General features: G+C 37.0%; 1 protein-coding gene across 1 annotated transcript in view; it reads left to right on the forward strand.

Annotated features, from left to right (window-relative positions):
- pdhx (pyruvate dehydrogenase complex component X) overlaps positions 1-21,650 on the forward strand; it is a 37,651-nt gene that overhangs the window by 3,052 nt on the left and 12,949 nt on the right. Inside the window, exons 2-5 of the mRNA XM_060886972.1 lie at positions 2,123-2,206; positions 7,251-7,351; positions 16,015-16,211; positions 19,325-19,423. Coding sequence (XP_060742955.1) covers positions 2,123-2,206; positions 7,251-7,351; positions 16,015-16,211; positions 19,325-19,423 — 481 coding nt within the window. The remainder of the gene's footprint in view (positions 1-2,122; positions 2,207-7,250; positions 7,352-16,014; positions 16,212-19,324; positions 19,424-21,650) is intronic.

The following is a 21,650-nucleotide window of genomic DNA, read 5'->3' on the forward strand; positions in this document are numbered from 1 at the left end:
TGGTCTGAATCTGATTTGAAAAAAATCAGATCTGGGCTAGATTTGAGTGTTCACACTACTCCTGAAGAAGTCTGACCTGGTCACTTGACCCCAAAATAATCAGATTTTTTTCTGCAGGTAAAAGTGGCCCAAATCTAGCCCAGATCTGATTTTTTTTTCTTCAAATCAGATTCAGACCACTTCCATATGTGGTCCTGAATCAGACCCAAATCTGATCTACAATCTACATCGACATTCGTCACAATTATGCGCCGGGCGAGTACGCACACAAACGTGACTATGCCTGCAAAATGGATCAAATAATCAAAAGTTGCCCTTGACATTCGAAAATTTTCAAAACACTGCGTCTCTGTTACTCCATTACACGACACCATTACACAAACATTTAGAAAGAAAAGCGAAAATGTTCGTTTGCGCATGCGGGTCAGTTCGAAACAGCAAACAGTTCACACTGGTATCTGATTATAGGCCACATTTTAAAAGGTAATGTGAACAGCCAAACAAAAAAATCTGATCGGAGCAAAATATCCGAATTGAGCATTAAGACTTGCAGTGTGAACGCAGCTTTAGTCTGCACTAAAGCACTAAACTAGCTCAACGATCATTAGCCACCAGAAACACCATGTAGAAACCCAAAACAGCCTGGGCAGCACATGGGAACTTACACATCACATATTTACTTCAGTAATAGCCACTGGGTGTTTAGGTGTGTGTCCAGGAAAAGTAATAATAATCAACAATAATAAGTCAATAATCTTATAAGTCCAATAATATAACAATAAGTCCAATAATCATTTAAACACTATAGATTTTTAAAAGTTTAAAGAAACTGCATATTTACAGACTATATTAGTTTGTCCACTAGATGGCAGCAGAAGACTCAGACATGCAGTGCTAGAGGGACTGTTGACCGAAAGCCTCCTAAACTTTAGTGTGTTTTTAGCTGCCTGGAAACTGCTCTCTTTCTATCATCACTGAGGTGCTTTTAAACATATCACCTCTGATTACTATATATCCTTTAATATGTAGTGTTTTCCTCTTTAAAACCAATCAGACTGGTTCTTAGAGACTATTAGGCAGTCATCCAGGCATCTCTTTCTTGGTTAAGAAATGTGCAAGATAATCTCCAACTCAAGTTTCCTCTCTTCACAATGAATCCATTTAATGAAGGGAAAGAAGAAGCATTTATGTCTAGACAATAAGCTGTGTCAGGCATATTGTTATGCTTGAGTCGTGTGTGTGTGCATGCTTGTGCGTGCATGTGTGTGTGAGTTTTTGACAGAACAGAGAGTAATATGAAAGGTATATGAAATCTGCAGTGCTTAGGAGTGATATTGTAGAGCTAAAAATTCTGATTACCAATCGCAAATACCAGTAAATAAAAAAAAATTTTCTGGAATTTAATGTAGTCATGAGTAGATCTTACTGTATGTACGTCCACTGATGCATCTGTTTAAAATGGTTGACATTGCTGTTCAAGTTGTCATAGGAAAATAAAATTTGTTGCTGTATATCACTGACAGGGCTTCATAATATTCAGTGTGTGTATATGTGTGTGTGTGTGTGTGTGTGTGTGTGTGTGTGTTCAGCACCTGGCATTAATTGCACCCAGATATCCTCCTTGTCTCTCAAGCTCAATAGTAGTGTGTCTACAATGCAAGGATTGTTTTGAGATTTTCCAGCAGCTTGGTGTCACTGCTGTTCAGGCATTACCACCCACTCGTCTACACACACTGTCTAAAGCAGTCTGCTGGCCTTGGTTTTAGAGTGTGTGTGTGTGTGTGCGCTGCTTTTTCTCTGACCTGCAGCGTGACATTGATGTGCTCAGGTTCCCTTGTCGTGAGTGTATGTGTGTGAGAGTGAGTGTATTTGCTGCACATTTCACTGCCTGTAGTCACTGAACTGTTCCTTCATGCTGTTATAGTATAATGATATTTATAAAAATGTTGCAACTCGCTAACCAAGTTAATCTTACAAATAATAAATGTGTTGTTGTTTTTCCCCAGTAGGAGAATTTATTCCCAGCAAAATCTGTCTTCCTGGCATGATGTAAAAATTAATTTAACTTCATTCACATGTAGTCAATCTCTGCTTATGGTGCATTTCTGTGTGTGTCCTACAGGGGTCGCCCCACTCAAAGTGCAAATGCCTGCCCTTTCACCCACCATGGAAGAGGGTAACATTGTGAAATGGCTGAAGAAGGAAGGTGAGCAGGATTCAGCGCACTGTAATAATATCATGACAGTTTTCTCTCAGAGGCATTCTAGCTTGTGGTCACAATGATGTAGCACTGATGTAGCACAGCACACGTCTCTTAAACCTTCTTCCATTTACATGTACTACAGGCAGGGAATAGGTTTAATTATGTCACAATATGCTTCTCTGAGATATTGTGCATATCTTTATCTTTAAATATTATACTATTTTAATGTTAATTAAAGAAACAACATTTAATATCAAATTCACTTGAATCAGCCGACGCAGTGTTTGGTGCTTAGTCTTTTTGTTTTATCTTCTATTTATTTTCTACGTTAAAAAAAGTATCATTTAACTTTTTTTAAGAAATATATTAACGCAGCACCACTTGATTGTAAGCAGTTGATCAAAGCTCTTTTTACACATTGAGCATAAAATAGTACAAATGTAAAATTTTTGGAGTATTTAGCAGTGTGTCTGTCTGTATGTGTTACATCAGAAGGCTTTGTTCTGGACTGAAGCTTGTGTAGTGGCAGTGAGTGTACACTTTGTAAGACCTGACGTCTTTCTTCAGTAAATGATTAATATGTGAAAAATGCGGAGTCATTGCCTTATGAAAGGTGAGAAAAACAGGTTTTTTTTTTTTTTTTTTTTTTTGTTTACTGGATTAATAAAGGATATATATGTCCGTGAAAGCACCTTTTTCCGTGTTTCATTTATTTGAGAGACTGAGACAATTCCAGAATGAAAGAAGAGGAGATGAAGGACATTGTAATCCATTGTAATACAGACAGGTCATAACTGTGCAGCGTTCTGAACTCATAGCCTTGTGATCGGTTGTGAAGCTGTAGTTTTAACCACTGAGTTAATGGTAAATGCCTTTAAACCTCATCAACATTTCATAAATCCACAAAGATCCTGTGCTAGTTTTCTAGTTTTAATTTACATTTTAATTCACATTCCCTTATCAGAATATTCCTTATTCGCATATTAATGATTATTTTTTATGTTTTTATGATTTTTATTCGGAGTTAATGGGCTGATATCCAACACACGCTTTCATATGATTTGTATTCCACTGCTGTTCCTTTAAAAAAAATATTATTTTTTGTAAAATTTTTTAAAATTTTGAAATTTTTTTTGTAGAATATTTGAATAATTTAGAGTTTTGGCAGAATATCTGAGGAATAGATGAGAGATGTGGTAACCTGGTGGTTAAAGTGTCTGACTACTGATTAGAAGGTTGTGAGTTCCAATCCCAGGTCCACTAAGCTAACAGTGTTGGGCCCCTGAGCAAGGCCCTTAAACCTCAGTTACTCAGTTGTATAAAATGAGAAGGGCGAATTCCAACTATTTTATACCCCCAATGTTAAGCAGACACCAAGATCTGGAGATGAGCTAGAAAAAAAAAGCAGTCAAAGTAAACAGGTGGCTCCCAAGTGATTCAGCTTTCTAATTTTGCCAAGAGAATATATACTCCAATAAATGCAAATTGCTTTCTTGTTGTCATTTTCTGTTTATTTGTATTTGATTAGGTTCCAGTATAGAAATGTCAATCATGTTTCTTCATCCTTCACTCCTCTTTCCCAAACAAATCCACATGGGATCGGAAAGCACAGAGAAATATGACTGTTTTCCATCTTTTAGGAGTGACAGAAAGAAGGACTGGACAATATGGACCCAATTACATATGACCGCAGGGACAATTTCATATCTTGAAACGATATACGTTATGATCTATAATGTTTTCTCTAAAAGTGATATAAAAAAAAACAATCTATAAAAAATAACTGCATGCATTCATGACTGTGTTTCAATCATCCTGTACGGGAACAACAGGAGCATAAAATATGAAATATTTAAGCAGTATTTGACTTCAGGTTTCAGGAATCCAGTGACAGAAGTACATTTCTTTAGGCACATGCACTTCATCTTTTAGACGTGCTGATGGATGTTCTGTTACGGAGTGCTGAGGCGAGATTTGCTCTTTGTCACGATCTTCCATGCTTGCTTTTGTTTTGTTACTCACACTGCGAGTCGCACTTAGTGGAACCGTAGTCATGTGAATCAGCTGCTGAGAACTGGGTCGTGCAACAATGCTAATAGACGAAGATATCAATCAAAAAACATCAGCTTATGATATCTATGACTTATCACACAGGGCTAACAGATTAAATAAAGCAAAGTAACTGGGCATTCACTGATGCAGACCTCCAGTAGAACATTATAAAAAAATTATAAAAAAAATCAGTGTTGTCATTGAGTAATGTTTTTTCCACCTTGTTGTTGCTGTTCTTGGTATTGAAACAGAAATATGAAATGTATTTCAAAGGTTCATGACAGAACTTGACAAATTTAAAGCTACTTCAGATTAATTCAAATTCTTGACTTTTTTTTCCCCCTTGTGCAATACTCACAGAACATGTTGTGTAACAGTCGACATATTTATCATTGTCGTGGTTATTTATACCAGACTTGGTTAGATACTCCGATTTATCTTGTATTACTTTCCTGAGAACTTGGCTTTATTACTTTAACAGGAACAGAAGAGCACATTTACAATAGGGCTGTCTTTTTTCCCCCCTGAATTCTGGTGACGTTTTCTGGTCTGACTGCAATCATCATTACCTTCTTTTTCATGTTGTTCACTACAGGAATTAATGTTCGTCGTTTTCATTGTGCTTGCTATAATTTGATATAAAGCACGAGTTCATAATTAGCTAGAACCATCTGAGCTTATGGGAGTAGGTCATGAAAATACATGAGCGTGCCCATTTTGCTCTAGTGTACTAGTGATGGCTGTGAACTGTGGGGGAAAATATAACAAGCGGTGATTTAAATTTGTGGAATTTGGTTACACATTTATCCAGACCGACGTACGTCAAACAAAAGTGCTTTAAAGCCTCAAAGAATATCAATGTATCAATGAATACAGACAGATTACAGATTTAGGAGAGCATCAACCCCAAACACTTTTCCTTTAAATACACACAAAACAAAGAGGGAAATTAAGTGCTGATACTAGGACAAGAGGAAGAGTGAATGTGAAGACTGGCATTAATAATGGTGCAAGACTAAACTACAGTAACTGTGTGTGTTTTATATATAAATATATGTGTGTGTGTGTGTGTGTGTGTGTGTGTGTGTGTGTGTGGATTACATTAATGCCTTTAACGCCAATCTTCACATTCACTTTTCCTCTTGTCCTAGTATTAGCACTTATTTTTTCTGTTTGATTCATGTGTATTTAAAAACACACACACACACACACACACTCATGAAACATTGAACATAAACATTAACAAACATAAAAACAAGGCCCTAATGCACACTCGTTATAAACTGTCTTTGTCTTTTACTGATTTTTGTTTTTTTTTGTTTGTGCTTTAAGTAATGGATTCTTCCTATTTCTTTTTCTAAAGATTCTCCACAAGAGGGAGATATAAACACTAAAGTACCTTTTAAATCCCTCACTGTTGAAACAGACATGAACTCTGCTTGGCTTTTGTCATTTGCATATGAGCTTTATATACATTTGCATATAGGCTTCACAAAGAGGCCTTCTTCATTTATACAGGTTACCAATCATAGCACAATGCATAAAATCATGTTGAAACATTCATTTAATGTTCCTGTCAAACATCAGAATGAAAATAAATTTGACTTTGACTGTGCCAAGGTTGGTGGTGCAGATTTGCTGGTTTGAGTATTTAAGAAACTGCTGATCTCCTGGGATTTTCACACACATCACCATCTACAGTTTACACAGATTGATTTGAGGAATGGAATAAAGCTGTATGTGAGTGACAGTTCTGTGTGTGGGACATAAGATAAGAGACATCAGAGGAAAATGGCTAAATTGGTTCGAGCTGATTAGAGTATTCACTCCTTACAACTGTGTTGAGCAGAAAAGCATCTTGGCACACACAAAACATTATACAGTGAATGGATGTGTGCTACAACAGCAGAAAAGGTTTTATTTCATTTCAATCTAGAACACAAATCATGGGCACAGGCTCTCTGAAACTGCTCAGTTGAATAAACCTATATACAATGATCCGCTATAACACAAAAACTTCTAACATGCAACATGAATCAACATGGATTAACTCATTACAGTGGCATCTGTTAAACAGGAGTCAGTCCAAGGGCCAGCCAATGTTCCCAGTATGTAGTGGTTAGTGTCGTAACTTCTAGGAAGGATTATTATTATTATTATTATTATTATTATTATGTACTCTGATTATTAACCAAATATACCATTTTCCTGTCCCTCACCCTAAGCTTTATAATTAACTATCGTGGTTTGCTCATATGATCCATGTCTGACAGAGCCTGGCAGTAATGGCAGTTTTCTGGATGAATGACATCTGAAGTGATTACACTGTTGGGGAATATTAATGTTAGTGCCTCTGGGCCATGGGTTTCAGGATCCTCTTCAATTCATATACTTTGATTTCTCCTTTTTTATCCATAGTATACTTTCCACATATAGGTTTCAATTCATACAGCTCTGTGTGTGTGTGTGTGTGTGTGAGTGAGTAAGTGAGAACCATTTGTTCTCTAATTGCAGTAATTTTTCATGGAAAATAATTGAATGGAAATGTATTCCTGAGTCCAAGTGAAGATAACGGTACATTAAAATGTGCTGCTGTGTTCGATATCCTGCTGTGCAGCACAGATGAGCTAAGATCATGGAACATACAGGAAAAAATCGTTGTTTCTCTTTTAGTTTGTTGTTGACTATTTAGCAGTGGATTTCTTAAACGTTCTATATTATTAATATGCACTAATGTTAAAGCGCACAAATTACAATATACCTTATTTATTTATTTTATTTATTTATTATTTTTTAAACCAATTTTCATTTCACCTGACAAACATCAGATAGCAGAATGACCTAAAACTGGATCATTTAGCATTTAGACATTTATTTATTGTGTAAGTAAGAAGTGTCCTGCATGTGTCGATTGAGAAAAATCTATTTAAAATGCCAGAGAGAAATTGCTTGTTATTTATTAATCGTTTGTCTGTGTCTGTGTGTATGCGAGCAGGTGAGGCGGTGGCAGCTGGTGATGCTCTCTGCGAAATTGAGACAGACAAGGCTGTGGTTACCATGGATTCCAATGATGACGGAGTACTGGCTAAAATCCTGGTGAGTGTGTGTGTTTGTGTGTGTGGGATGATTGCAGAAATGAAATGGGTATCGAGTGAAAATGAAACTGATTGACTACATTAACTTCAGTCCCTAAGGTCCTCTCATCACAAACTTTCTACCTAATCTCATTTAGAAGGTGTCTGTGGTAGGGAGCACATTGTTTCCTTCAGTCAGAGCTCTTCATTAAGCTTTCTATGCACTGGAAGAGCAGAACCGGTTCCTAATAAGCCTTTTCCTGGTTCCCCTTCTGTATTTAGTGCATTTGCAGGACAGCCTCAATTGCTATCACATTTAATGTGTTGAGCAGAGTATTAGGATTTATTTAACAGGAGATGTGAGTAGAATACCTCACTTCGCCTCATTGTAGTAAAAAAGCCTTCCCATCAGCAGATAAAGGGATTGTCAGTCACGGACTGATTTCCCTAATCCAGCGATCTCTTTATAGCTTAAGCAGCTTCCCACGGTTAAACCGTCTTAGTGTCTATGTTGACATGGTTTTTTTGTCAGTCGTAATGAATGTGTATGTACGTTCCAAATAATCCAAACCAAACCTAAGCATCTCAGGATGTTCTCATAGCAACATTTTAATAACTACTACAAGCACATGACACCTGCCAGTACATTTAGTAGCTATGTTCATTTCAGTCAAACTGTCTTTCTATAGCCAAATATCTAGTATAGTGCAGGATTCAAACCAGATACAGCATGTAAGCGTATCCTGACCATCCAGCCATTCCACATCATGCTTGTTCCATCTGCACCAGAGAAACAACAATGCACTTAATTAATACACAGGTCAAACATCCTCATGTTTCACATCTGAAACAGGGACAGACAACATTTGGCCAGCTGTATTTACAATACAGTTCACTTACAATGTGCTGTATGGCAGTGGATCTGTGACTAATCTGCATATTTGTAGTAATTATGATTAGCCTTAAAGTGCCTTTATTATATACACTGTGCACTCAGAGCATTATTGTATATGCTGATAAGTTCATGGTGTGGGACGTGTACACTTCAGTGCATCTAGGGACTTAAATAGTGTAAAATTAAATCGAACTAATTTAACGTGCAGTATGGACTTTTCATGTCTTGTGCATCTTTTGTGGATTGAAACACTGGTCAACACGGATATATATCTCTCTGTTACATATAATGTGATTGACTTCGAATTGCATCACACATGTAAAGCCTGATGTGTGTAGCCTATTAATAAATAGAGTTCTTGTCGTTAGATTCATGACTATAATAAGCTTAGAGTATAGATGGCCAAGCTAGAAATTGAGTTACTTTAACAAGCATTAATTATTTGTTCCACATTAGTTCAGGATTCAGACAGACAGACAGACAAAAAAATATTTGTTTCCTTTTTAGATATTAATTTGACCCATTTCTTCTGTCACATCTGGTTTGCCTGTTATTTAAATGTTTACATGTAAACATTATTTAAATGTTTTCTTCACTAGATGACGATTTTTGAACATGGCATTTAGGTTGTGTTGTGTTCCATACACACACTCTCCTGGATGTGTGCAAAGAATTCCATTGTGAACATAATCAAATAAAACTTTTCTATTTTGCATTGATGAATTTTTTTTCTATTAAAGATTATTATACAGATTATCAGACTTGCAGTTGTTTGATTAGAGAGTAAGTGAATTACAATTTACTAAGTTTGCTGTATGCTGTGGGACTATTATGTTTTAGCTCAGACTGCATACTAATCAGAGTAAAAAGGTTATTAGTGAATTATCAGATCGTTAGGCTGCGTGTAAACATTGCTAATGAAGGTTTTGTTATTTCCACATTTTCTCATTTTCTGTCTGGAATCCAGCTGTGTGTGATACTGGGAAGTGGGGGTGGTGTGTCTGATGGGTTGGATCTCATACTGATGTGTTTTAGCTGCTTGGTGGGCCTGGTCTAAAATACAGAAAATAAAAAAGCCTTACTAGAGATGCAAAGTAATATTGATTTATTATTATTATTATTATTATTATTATTATTATTATTATTATTATATATTTTTTTCAATCTCAGCCTTTGTCTGTTACAGACTCAACTAGATTGAGGTTTTTGGAATAATGTCACATTACAGTCTATAGATGTGTGTACAAACCGACTAGTCTGTAATAGTCACATTTAAAATATCGCAGTAAAAAGCTGACCTTTTAGACATACACATAGAGATACACACCTCAGCTTCCTTTGCAAGAGAGTTTCCATGGAAACAGGCCATGGAAATGGGGGTTGGGGGTTTAAAGTAGAAGCAGAAGGAAAATGGCCTGAATTAGTTAACCAGCTCCATCCTGCAAAGCACCCTGAATACACGGCTTCAGGTTTTATGCTATGTAATGGTAAATAAAATAAATGCTTTCGGCCCATTTCTCTAAGTCTCTCTCTCTCTCTCTCTCTCTCTCTCTCTCTCTCTCTCTCTCTCTCTCTCTCTCTCTCTCTCTCTCTCTCTCTCTCTCTCTCTCTCTCTCTCTCTCTCTCTCTCTCTCTCTCTCTCTCTCTCTCTCTCTCTCTCTCTCTCTCTCTCTCTCTCTCTCTCTCTCGCTCGCTGTATTGTTTATGCAGGTGTGCGGTGGTAAATACCCATAAATAGCTATTCTCAGCACTTATATGTTTAGAAATGTCCTGTGAAGCTGCAATATGGACTTGCCTTCACTGATTATCTCTCACATGAAACACACCCCAGTGTCACTGCCTCAAATCCATCATTTGAAATCACTATAGTAATATTGATATGGAAAGATATGCTGTAGGTCCTGCATTAAACAGAGAGGTGGGATGAGTGTGAGAGTGTGTGTGTGTGTGTGTGAGTGAGAGTGTGTGTGTGTGTGTGAGTGAGAGTGTGTGTGTGTGAGTGAGAGTGTGTGTGTGTGAGTGAGAGTGTGTGTGTGAGTGAGAGTGTGTGTGTGTGTGTGTGTGAGTGAGAGTGTGTGTGTGTGAGTGAGAGTGTGTGAGTGAGAGTGTGTGTGTGAGTGAGAGTGTGTGTGTGAGTGAGAGTGTGTGTGTGAGTGAGAGAGATGTGCTGGAGACTCTAGAGATCAGTTTAAGATTCACATGTACTGGTGTTGTTTTCTGTGTTATAGGATGCTCCTATGGATGCTCCTCTTATTTCAAGCATTTGCTTCATGTCCACGAAAGGAAAGACTGAATGATGTTACTGATTTTTCAGTAATTGTCTCCATTGTTTGTCTGTTTGTCTTTAACATATTAATGTGTCCTGATGAGAAAGCTTTGAATGCTGTGCATAAATAAGGTGCTATGGTGGCCTTACATCAATCCAACCTTTTTATCTTGTTAGTTCATGTCTCTGGTCGTATTATGCACAATTCATTAATACTGATCGCTCTCTACCTATTTAAAAAAAACAAACAAGGGATCTGTCTGTCTATCTCTCTCTCTCTCTCTCATATATATATATATATATATATATATATATATATATATATATATATATATATATATATATATATATATATATGAGAGATAGCTACAGTACAAAGACCAATATTTCAAAATTACTCTGTTTGGGTCAGTGAACCCTTGCTGCTGCACATTGCTGCTCTTTTGTTTTATGTGCTCAGCACGACTCAGCTCCCTTCCACTACACCCGGTTTGGTGCTTCCTGTCTTCACTACAAGTGCCACCTGCATATCCTGTGCCCCCATACTATCTACCATCTGCAGCTTTATTTAAGTTCAATGTCACCTTAGCTATTTTAACCACATTTTTTTTATCCAACAGGATACTAGAGAACTATAATTGTTCATTTTCTAATAAATCACTCCATTTGTACATACATTTGAGTTAATAATGGGATGCTGATCATTGGGTGAATGTAGGGGCTTTCTCTCAGACTGCACATCTACAGAGTTGGGTGTCACAGCTAGCCTGTTAACTCTAGCTAGCGAAAATATAGTGTGGATGCAATACTATACCTGATATTTTATTTTTTTTATTTTATTGTATCTGGTAAGCAGATGTCTCAGATTTGAGATGAAATGACAGCATTAGACTAATGACAGCAGGTTAGTAACATAACGCTTATATACAGCCTTGGTTTTTATTTAAGTTTTGACAAAAACAATCCTACACTGTAGAAAAGGGAAAAAATCTCTTTACTCAAGTCTCTTGCGATTAGCTAATGCTTTATAGAGGAACTGCTATTATGAGCTGTGTGTCAAGTCTATTCTACACTGTTTTTAAAAATCTGTATCTATTTAAACAAATCTGCTCTGCCCTAAAGTAACAAAAAGGCTCTTGAATCTCATAAAATCTGAAGAATATTGAAGAATACATATTTTCTTAATGACAAGCCCTGAGGTGCATGGTGCTTCTCTCACACATTATTTGTTTTTGAATTATTCACAAAAATCAAATCCAGTGTTGTAAAGCTCTTAGATGACTAACTCACTGCTACTCTGCCTAGTAACAAGCGCCGGGGACTTGGGTTCGATCAGGGAAGTCCTAGACACCCCTTTGACCTGATCAATGTGCCTGGTGTATTTTTTATGAAGTAAGCAAGTCAACCCACCTCCCCCATAGTCTCATATGTGAGCTCAGTGTGTAGATGGTGGTCATGGGCTATGAATAAACATCTCATGGATCTTGGTTTATTGTAGCAGCCTTTCTCTTAGTTTTACAATACTTTTAGCTGGTGCTACTGAGAGAATACGTTTTTCTTTAATGCCTTAAAGCATGTCAGTCTAACAAACAATCTAAAGGAAATTAAACAAAAGCAGAAAGTGCTGGTGCGCAACTTTCCAGTTTATCCAAGCGATGGCAGTATTGAGCTCTTCATTTCAGCCAGGCCTAGCCATCTGTGATGAGAGGAGGAATGGAGGAATGTGAGAATGGTGGACAATTTTACACAATTGGACATAATTTTAATCATTAGAAATAATCTATGTAGAATTATAAATCGTTTCATGTTATTTGTAATGCCTGAGAAACTACAAAAATGCTTTAGGACCATCTTGGCATATTTATTCTCATGATTTATGAATATACAGATTTGCACAATGTATGTTGCAGAAAGATGTTTTAAAATAGGGGTTGGATGGTTTATTGTTCTGGCTAAAAAGTGTTCTTGTTCTGAAAGGGAAACCCTCTGTTGGATTTTTTTTATAGGACCTTTAAAGGTTCTTGAACATGGACTAAGATCGCTTCAGGAATGTTGATGTAAACAATACATACAGAATATAGTCAGTAAGCATGTCACATTTTCAGTATCAGAGACTCAATTTATTTTTCAATACTGAAACCTTTTACTATTAGCAGTTAATAATTTTCATTAATTCTTTAATTATTTTAATGGAAGCACTTCACGCTTTGTTGTGTTTACACACAAATCTGTAACTTAAAAATGTAATTTGAGCATAAACTATAAATACAGTAATCAGTAAAATCAATCAAAGAAAAGAAAGTGTTTTTCCAGGATCAGTAATACTCTTTTCCAAATCCTGGTTTGTTACAGGATGTGATATACTATATATTTTCTCCAATATTCAGTCCTTTATTTATATTTTTGCTAATATAGTCCAGTACCAATACCGAGTAATGGTTTTAACCCATCTCTAATTAAAACAATTTTTTTTTTAAGTTTTAATCTATTTAACAGCCACTGGTTTATCACCAAGATTTTAGATCACTAGCTGACTAGTTAATTCATTTACTGTATCAAAAATATATCTTTTCACGATGGCACAAAGGATCACGTTCCTCATCCATGCAGTGTATAATGTGCCCTCATGTTCATTTGACATTCACATGTGGGACAAAATCACCAGCCTGCCCACTGTGTTTCAAGTGTAGTATTCTGTAACCTATTCTAAGCAGCTGTTCAGTGGCACTAAGAAAGGGACACTACCGGAAAGTCATTATAAAAGCCATCAGCACACAAGTCACACTGCCATCTCATCCCATCACGAGCACGATCACCTTCATCAGAGTTTGTGAGCGATATTGTCACTCAGTGAAAACATCTGCAGGAATTCTGAGCTCTGCAAGTGTCTGTCTGGGAGCTATTGGTAGACCTCAAGCAGCAGCTGAAGTTTCTTGTTTGCAAACAATGTCCTTGTGTTCAAGTCAACCAGTTGTCTTGCTGAAGCTTGCAGTCTCTTGGGAAGACCGGTTAGAAAAGTTATTTGGCAGGAACCTGGCCAAGTGTGAGAGTATGCTCAGCAAATGCCAGCAGGACAGCTGGAGGGATGTGTGTTTGCCAATAAAGGTTGGAAGCCAGTGTTTTGCCACTAGGTCTTTGTCCAAAGCCTATGGTTGTGTGGTTTTGTGGGATTGGAGAAACAAAGAGCAATTCATATCTGCAAATGAAATGGCAGAAAGAACCACATGATGGCTGTGGCTCAAGACATAAGAGCGACTAGTGATCTAACCATCTGGATGCAAGCTCTGCTTCGGCTGCTTATCTGGAAGAGGGTGATGTTGAAAGAGCTGAAACACCAGAAGATTGAAGGAACATCACTCATGATGTGTCAGGAGATAAATAGACGTACACTATATGGCCAAACGTTTGTGAACACCTCACAAATCACAGCCATATGTGCTTCCACTCTTCTGTGAAGGCTTTCCATTAGATTTTGGAGCATGGTTATGGACACGTGCCCAATTAGCCACAAGGGCATTACTGAGGTCAGCCAGGCATATCAGATGAGAGATGGTTCCAGTTAAGTTTTTGCACACTAACCTTGGGAAATTGTGTCTTTTGCCCCTTGCTTTGTGCACAGTGGCATTGTTTTTCTTACTATATGCATGTGCCCATTGGCAGCGGTCTGGAGAAGGTTCACATCTGGATGTGATGGTCAGGGGTGCACATATTGTAAGTAGTGACTCAAAACTCAATAATTACTTATGTGCTACCAAATTTGACCAATACATAAATCTATATATTAAAATCGGCTATCCAGTGTATCCATGCAAATGCCACATTTCCAAGTTCATGTACTTACCAGTACTAAGTGCTGCAGATGAAAAGACTCTGTTAATGCTTTCAGGTAATTGTTGTTTATTGATGGTGATTTAATGTGGGTGGTATATATTTGTGTTATTACGAACCTCCCAGAAGCCTGTGGATTTTCTACTTATTATGTGAATTTTTCCCCCCGTTTGCACAGTTTCCTACTTGCTTATTGTAACTGCTTGTATGGCTCCTAGAGCACATGGCTAGAAATGAACAAAAGAGAATCATGGCAAAATGGGGCTTTTATTAGGCTTTTTCATTGTCAGGTTCTAAGCAAATCCTCAGCACTTTTAACTAACAATAGAATCTCTCCAAAATCAGACATGAAGTCTGTTAAGTATTGTCTGAGCTCTCATGTCCCATCCTCCATGTCTTCAAAGCATGTGCATAATCTTGGGCCTATAACTGACATGTATTCATGTTCTGTAGTACAGTAGCGACAGCATAACAAGTGCCTATATGCTCCAGACGAATGTTTGAGCACATGTCGATTTGAGTAAAAGACTTTTCCAAGAGAATTTCCATAGTGTTTTGCATGATTTGCAGCATCCAATGAATGTGAATTTGAGTTTTCTTTCATAGGTGGTTGGAGTACAAGGAAATATGCAATAAGCGCATAGATGACTGTGTTTAGGTTTCGATCCTTTGTGTGTTCTTTAAGCATCTTTATGTTTAATAAAGTAACCTATTTTTTATTTAACTGTTTATGCTTCTGAGCTATGGAATGTGTGATGATTTAGACTCACAGTTTACATGATACTAAACTGTTTACTAGCTAGTTAGCTCCAGTACCAAAATTAATGAAGCAACAACAAAGTCTTTGCTGAACTTGGGTTAGATAAAAATGTCTGTATTATTTTTAGCTAAACTGCACTTTACCATTGTAATTTAATCAGGAATTATGCCCATCTGTTCTTAGTCATGACTTGTTTTCACTTTGGTAGAACTGCACCCTGTGGAGGAATGATGACTCAGTTGCCATTCAGCCCTTCTTACATTGATCTCGCTCATGATTTCTTTTTTTTTTAACTTTCTTGTTTTTCATTGGATTCATCACACACACGTGAAAAGACAGCACAGGGTCCTAAAGCATCACTGAAATATATTTGTTCACATTTATATATAGGGTGAAATACTGAAATATTTAAATACTTCAATAAATTGTGACCTCAAGGTATGCGCAGAATGAAAAATATACACCACATTAATGGCAAGTTGTTAATGCATCTTCTGTCTTGGAGTGTGTACTGAGATAATTGTAAAGCATATGCATTTATATTTGTATAGTTGTACTGGAAGAGTTGGGTTCCAACTGAAACTATTGCCTTAAACGATCTCATAACTTTTGACAACCAGCTTCCTGTGCAGTTCTCATTTCCAGATGTTCTATGCAAAAGATTTCAATATTGAAAATCTCAGTTTTGCATAGCTTAATTTACCTAAACTCAAAGTCTGTCCACAGATCAGTTTGAGCATAGTTTGCTACTTCTTTACACCAGCTACAATTTCCCCCATGATGACTGCATGGTGGGAAATTACTCCTTAACGTTTTGGTCATCAAGTGTGTGTCACATTGTGTCATGTGAGAGATGTAGCTACACTTGTTTAAATATTTAAATCTCTCTCTGTCTCTGTCTCTCTCTCTCTCTCTCTCTGTCTGTCTTTCTATCAGATGGAGGAAGGCAGTAAGAATGTTCGTTTAGGGACTCTCATTGCCTTGATGGTTGAAGAAGGGCAAGACTGGAAAGAAGTGGAGATCCCTCCGCTTGTCTCCTCCCAGCCTGCTCCAGCTCCGCCCCCACCTGCAGCTGCACCGCCTTCCCCGACACCTGTTGCCCCACCCTCCAGAAGTGCACCTGCCATTGGACCGTATGTAAAAATGATAATGCTGCTCTTAATGCCTGGATCAAACTTAGACATGACCACAGTCCTAACAAATGTTGGATCATTACTTGCAAAACTGTTCCATGCCGCATGATATGTACTGAAAGAAATACTCCACATTTTTCTCATGAATCAATACAATTTAGCTCTGTTCATATTGGCTGGTGTTCTGCCACTCATTACACCTAGACTGAGATTTCACACAGACTGTCAATATTCCCCCAGTATGAGTCATAATATTGAACAAGTTGAACAGTTTCTGTTTAAAGCTGGGACATCCATGACTGGACTGTGACTAGATCAGCGGGGTTGAGACAGGATTCTGAACACCCCATAATCACATTAATATTTACTACTGTCAAGATACTTTTTTAAAACATGTCTAAAAATATCAAAATAAAAATATCATTTGAAGTAGTCAGGGAAAGGACATCAGCCTTATAATTGGCTTGAATATCCTCTAGTGGCATTCACTAAATTCCAGGGGTTTCGTTACCACAACGTAAATTGGGCGTGTTCACGGAGGTCTTGGAAAAACGCTCTCTTTCAAAAGAACCAGCATACTACGGACAAAACAGTCATACAGGTAGATTTATTTTAGAAAACAAATAAACAACCAAAAACTACGGGTATGGTTAAGGTTAGGATTAAGGTGAGGGTTAGATTATCAAATAGGCCTCGCCTACCCGATGACGCAATATCTGTTACGATGTGCAGAAATCCCTGGAAATAAGTGCATCCCTTCCTCTTGTGTGGCCTAGACATAAAAATCCTTTGTATCCAACCTTATATAATGAGTAGAGTGCAGTAACTGGGCTGCAGAATAATATTGTATAATGGAGTGCAAAAAAGCTTTTTCACCATTTTCACCAAAGCTTTTTCAACATTTAAGGCTGTTTTGCACGTTCAAAATTGCAGTTCGTTTTTCTATAGTGATTTTGTCCTGTAAAAAGGTAAGGCATAGCAAATCTGTTGACTATGGGATTCTCGCTAATAGTTCCAGCTGAAGCCTTGCTTCACCATAGTGTTAATTTCGACCTTTTTTTTCATGACTAAAACGAGACGATGACAAGACTTCACCACTTTCCAAAAACGCTAAAACTAAATTAACATGCATTATTGTTGACGAAAAAAGACGAGACGAAAATGTTTTGTATAAAATAAAAACTAAGATAAAATCTCTCTTCATTTTCGTCTACAATTGTCTCTGCTTTTTCATCAGCTGTTACGCCTTTTAAATATTCACAACGAGTTCGCGGCTTCGCGCTGTTGCTCAAGTTACAGGTCCGCGAAGCGGATCCCGCTTATTATATTGCTACCTACCAAATAAATCGATAATTTGACTCAAAATGAAGAAGTTTATTGATTTAAAAAGAATTTTATTGTTTCCGCTAAAGAAAATAGTGCGCTCCGTCTCTACGGTTAGAATCCTGTGTGTCCATGGCAACGCTCTGTTTTTCATGGCAACGGTGTGTTATAGTTCGCAGCGGTCTGTTATCAAGAAATAAAATAATGTGTGTGTAGAAAGAATTCGTCCACATGCCGCTCAAATAAACAAACAAATAAATAAATAAAACTCCTGAGCGCAAGTCCACCCTAAGTCTAGTCAGGCTTTTTGTGTTAAATTATATTTCCTGTCGCTGCGCAGGCTCTTTTATTGTACATGACAGCTTATGTCCCGATGACCGGTCTTTGCATTACAATTAAAAGCACTATCGATAAAGTAAAGAATATGATGTGCAATCAAGTTCGAGTGTATGCACTGTTTAAACGAGTGTTCTCAACTTCTCACTGATACTTTTGTGATTCGCGGAGTTTTGACAGTTTTATAGCCTTGATATTGTTTCTTATTCAAAAGTTGTGTGTGTGTGTATATATATAATTATTATATTATATATATATATATATATATATATATATATATATATATATATATATATATATATATATATATATATATATATGTGTATATATATATATGTGTATATATACACACCTACAGTTTTGATCTTAGGCTTTTCATTAAGTTATTTATTTCCACTATAACACTTGTGTTCCTGATATTATTGCATTTAATGAGGCCTTGTTGTATTTATTCTTACAATAGATTAAAGATGTGGTCAAGCTACAATTTTTTGACTAAAACTAGACTAAAATTAAAAGACTTTTAGTCGACTAAAACTTGACTAAGATACCTTGAGTTTTCTTTTGACTAAAACTAGACTAAAATGACGAGACTTTTAGTCGACTAAAACTAAGACTAACAAAAAAGATATGTGAATGACTAAATATGACTAAAACTAACAAGGACATTTGGCACAAGACTAAGACTAAATTAAAAATAAGAGACGAAATTAACACTACTTCACCGCTAACAGTTGTATCATTAATGAAACGGTTTCTGACACGTGGAGTGACTGAGCTGTGTGTTACTGAGGATGGTAATGAGAAGAGAATGGCAGCTTCACTGGGGATAAAGGAGTATCATTTCTCACACAGACAACATGCACTCTGTGGTTTTTGTGGCAGGTGTTCAGTGGGTTTGTTGTTTTGGGGCTGGAACCAGAAACAAGGAGACTTTCTCAGTATGTTCTGTTTTTTAGGTGCTTGCTAATGCAATATTATTATTACTAGTATTTTAATAATAATAACAATAATAATAATAATAATAACAATAATGCATATAGAGTAAGTATATTTTTAGTGTGAACTTTATACCAAAAGATGAAAATGACCTTACTGTTTAATAAATGCTTTGACTTTATAATGCCAGAGAGAACTGACTCACATAATTCCTAAATAATGTCCGCTAAGAGAAAAACTACTATCACACTCAACTAAACAGATAATTCTTTCCAGGATGTATAATGTCTCTCATAATTGAAAATCTAATACATGCATATAACATTATAGCATGATTCAATTCCATTTTGTTGAATTTGATAAAAAGAAATTAAATGTTTAAGTGAGTAATCCACTATAGCACCGGTTATGGCTCATACTTTTATTATCTTAATCCAGATCAATATGCATTTCCCTTCTCCCACCAGTGTTGATTGATTTTGTGTGTGGAAATGTCTGTTTGTTTTTCTTCTCAGGTTGAGGCTGAGTCCTGCTGCCAGACACATTTTAGACACACATGGTTTGGATCCTCACTTGGCTACTGCCACGGGGCCACGAGGGCTAATCACTAAAGAGTGAGTGTGAAAACACACAAGCACACGCACCACACTCACATTCATGCTCTCACTTGCACGCGTACACACAGATAGTGGTGGGGTTTATGTGGTAATCCTTGGGTCTGCTTTAATCCTGTTGTAATGGGCTTTGTCTCAAAGGAGTTTGTTTCAGAACGTCTGAAAAAGATAAAAGGAGGGAGGGAGAAAGAAAGAGAGAGAGAGACTCACAGATATGTGTGCTTTGGGACCTCTGCATGTGTTTCTAATGCACTCTCTCTGCCACTGGAGGCAAAAAAGAATGCTTGCTGCATTGACCAGCCTCCTCATTAGCAACATGGGTTACCATGGCAACCATTCTTCCTCGCTTTTTCACAGAAACCATGACCATGGGGTTTGTGCTTATGTGTTCAAGTGCAAAAGAGGCTAGGCAACCTTGTACACACTGTATAACAGGAAGTCTGTTTTGAGGAAGTAGCTAATGGCTGACAGACGTCTAAAAGCACACAATGATGGGGTTCCCTTTGGTGAATTTTTATTTTTATAATTGTTTTGTTGTGCTTGTTGTCATTAAGCAACTGCTATTGCATAAGCTGTAATTTAAAGCAGCTTAATCGCTTTATTTTTGTTCTAATATTTAATGTGCACTGAGAACATAACTGGGCTTGGTATGCCAGCTATGCTCTATGGTATTATTGTTTCTAAGATATTGGTGAAATTGTGTTTTTGCATTGTTCACAAGAGATTGGAGGATTTTTTTTACATAAAAAGACCCGTGTTATCTTATATGTTCTATTCCTATTATGAATTTGAAAGGTCCAATCAATAGATCAGTTTCTTTCTTTTTTTTACCTCTTCCTGTCAATAATATAAAAAAATACACTCCTGCTACTTATCATTTTAAAAAGAGATCATATCTGCACATGATCTCCATGAAAGCCATAAAAATGATTATTTGCACACACATACTATTTTCCTTCCTTTTCCTTTATGACCCACCATTTAAGGCTAAATAGGTTCTACCCCTTCATTGTGCACGTTTATTTGATAATATTCCCTGGAGTAAAGCCTCCCTGACGCTCTCTTGTGGCATGAAAACATGGTACAGTGCATTTGGATGAGGTCACCCACGATTATGTAAACCTGTAAAAGAAAGGAAAGGGGAAGGGCACTGAGTGGATTCATCTTTTTGACCATATTGCATTTCAATATGTTTGATTTGCCAGCTTGTGTCAGTTTGATTTGCTTGCATGGAAAATATTGCAATTTTATAAATATTTGTAATTGTACCAGTTCATGTAAAAGCTGATGGTACTGTTTATCAGTTTAACAAGTTAAAGCCTGCATAATACACTTGTCCACAGGAGCTCACTGGGATTTCCCAGAAACCGTGAGACACTAATATAAAATAACAAGTCCTTCACAGAATCCTCCAGAAGTGTGGGCAGGATATGACACCCAAATGAGTATGTCTCTTAAATGTCTAATGAAAGGCCTGTTGCATGGAAATAATACACACACTGACACAACATTTAAGGTATTTTTAAGTTGTTCTAATCCTTTACTGTAGATTTGTGGTTAAGCATTAGACAACTGCATCCTCATTCACAATCCAGTGGTCAGCCTGGATGAAAATGAGGAAGGAAGAGGGAAGAGAAAGGATGATTTCACCATAACTACACAGTTCATTTTTGAAAATGTTTTAGTAGCAGTACTAGACTACAGACTGAAGACAAAATGTTTATGCAGATAAAAGAACATGTGAAACTCCACACAGACAGTAACACAAACTTCTTATCATTCCTTTATTATTAATATTAAAAAGCTTCTGAGTGAGCTGTGTGGGTGCATCAGAGCTTTGTCATACGGTTCAGGTCACTTCTGATCATGCTAGAGCATGTCTGTGTGGGTGCACCCATGGTTTGTGTCCTGAAAGAGCCATGAGGCGTGGTGCACAGGAACTCACGTTACGTGATCATCCCCTCTTTAGATTTAAACATTAAGAAAAAGAATGGCTCATTTTCAAACTTTTTGGTCACTTACTTATTGTGAGATTTTTATCCATTTGGATTCTATTTCTATCACTATGTATTGTAAAAGCTAGTAGAGAGTTGTGTACACTCTGATTGCTCTGTCGGTGAGCTGGGGGATTCCCAGCATCTCCAAACATAGATGGACAATTATATCAACAAAGAACAAGCAAGGAGAGGGAACAAAAGTGTGTGTGTGTGCATTGAGAATATGAGGC

The sequence above is a fragment of the Tachysurus vachellii genome, chromosome 14 (genome assembly GCF_030014155.1).
Source record: "Tachysurus vachellii isolate PV-2020 chromosome 14, HZAU_Pvac_v1, whole genome shotgun sequence".
NCBI classification, from domain to species: domain Eukaryota; kingdom Metazoa; phylum Chordata; class Actinopteri; order Siluriformes; family Bagridae; genus Tachysurus; species Tachysurus vachellii.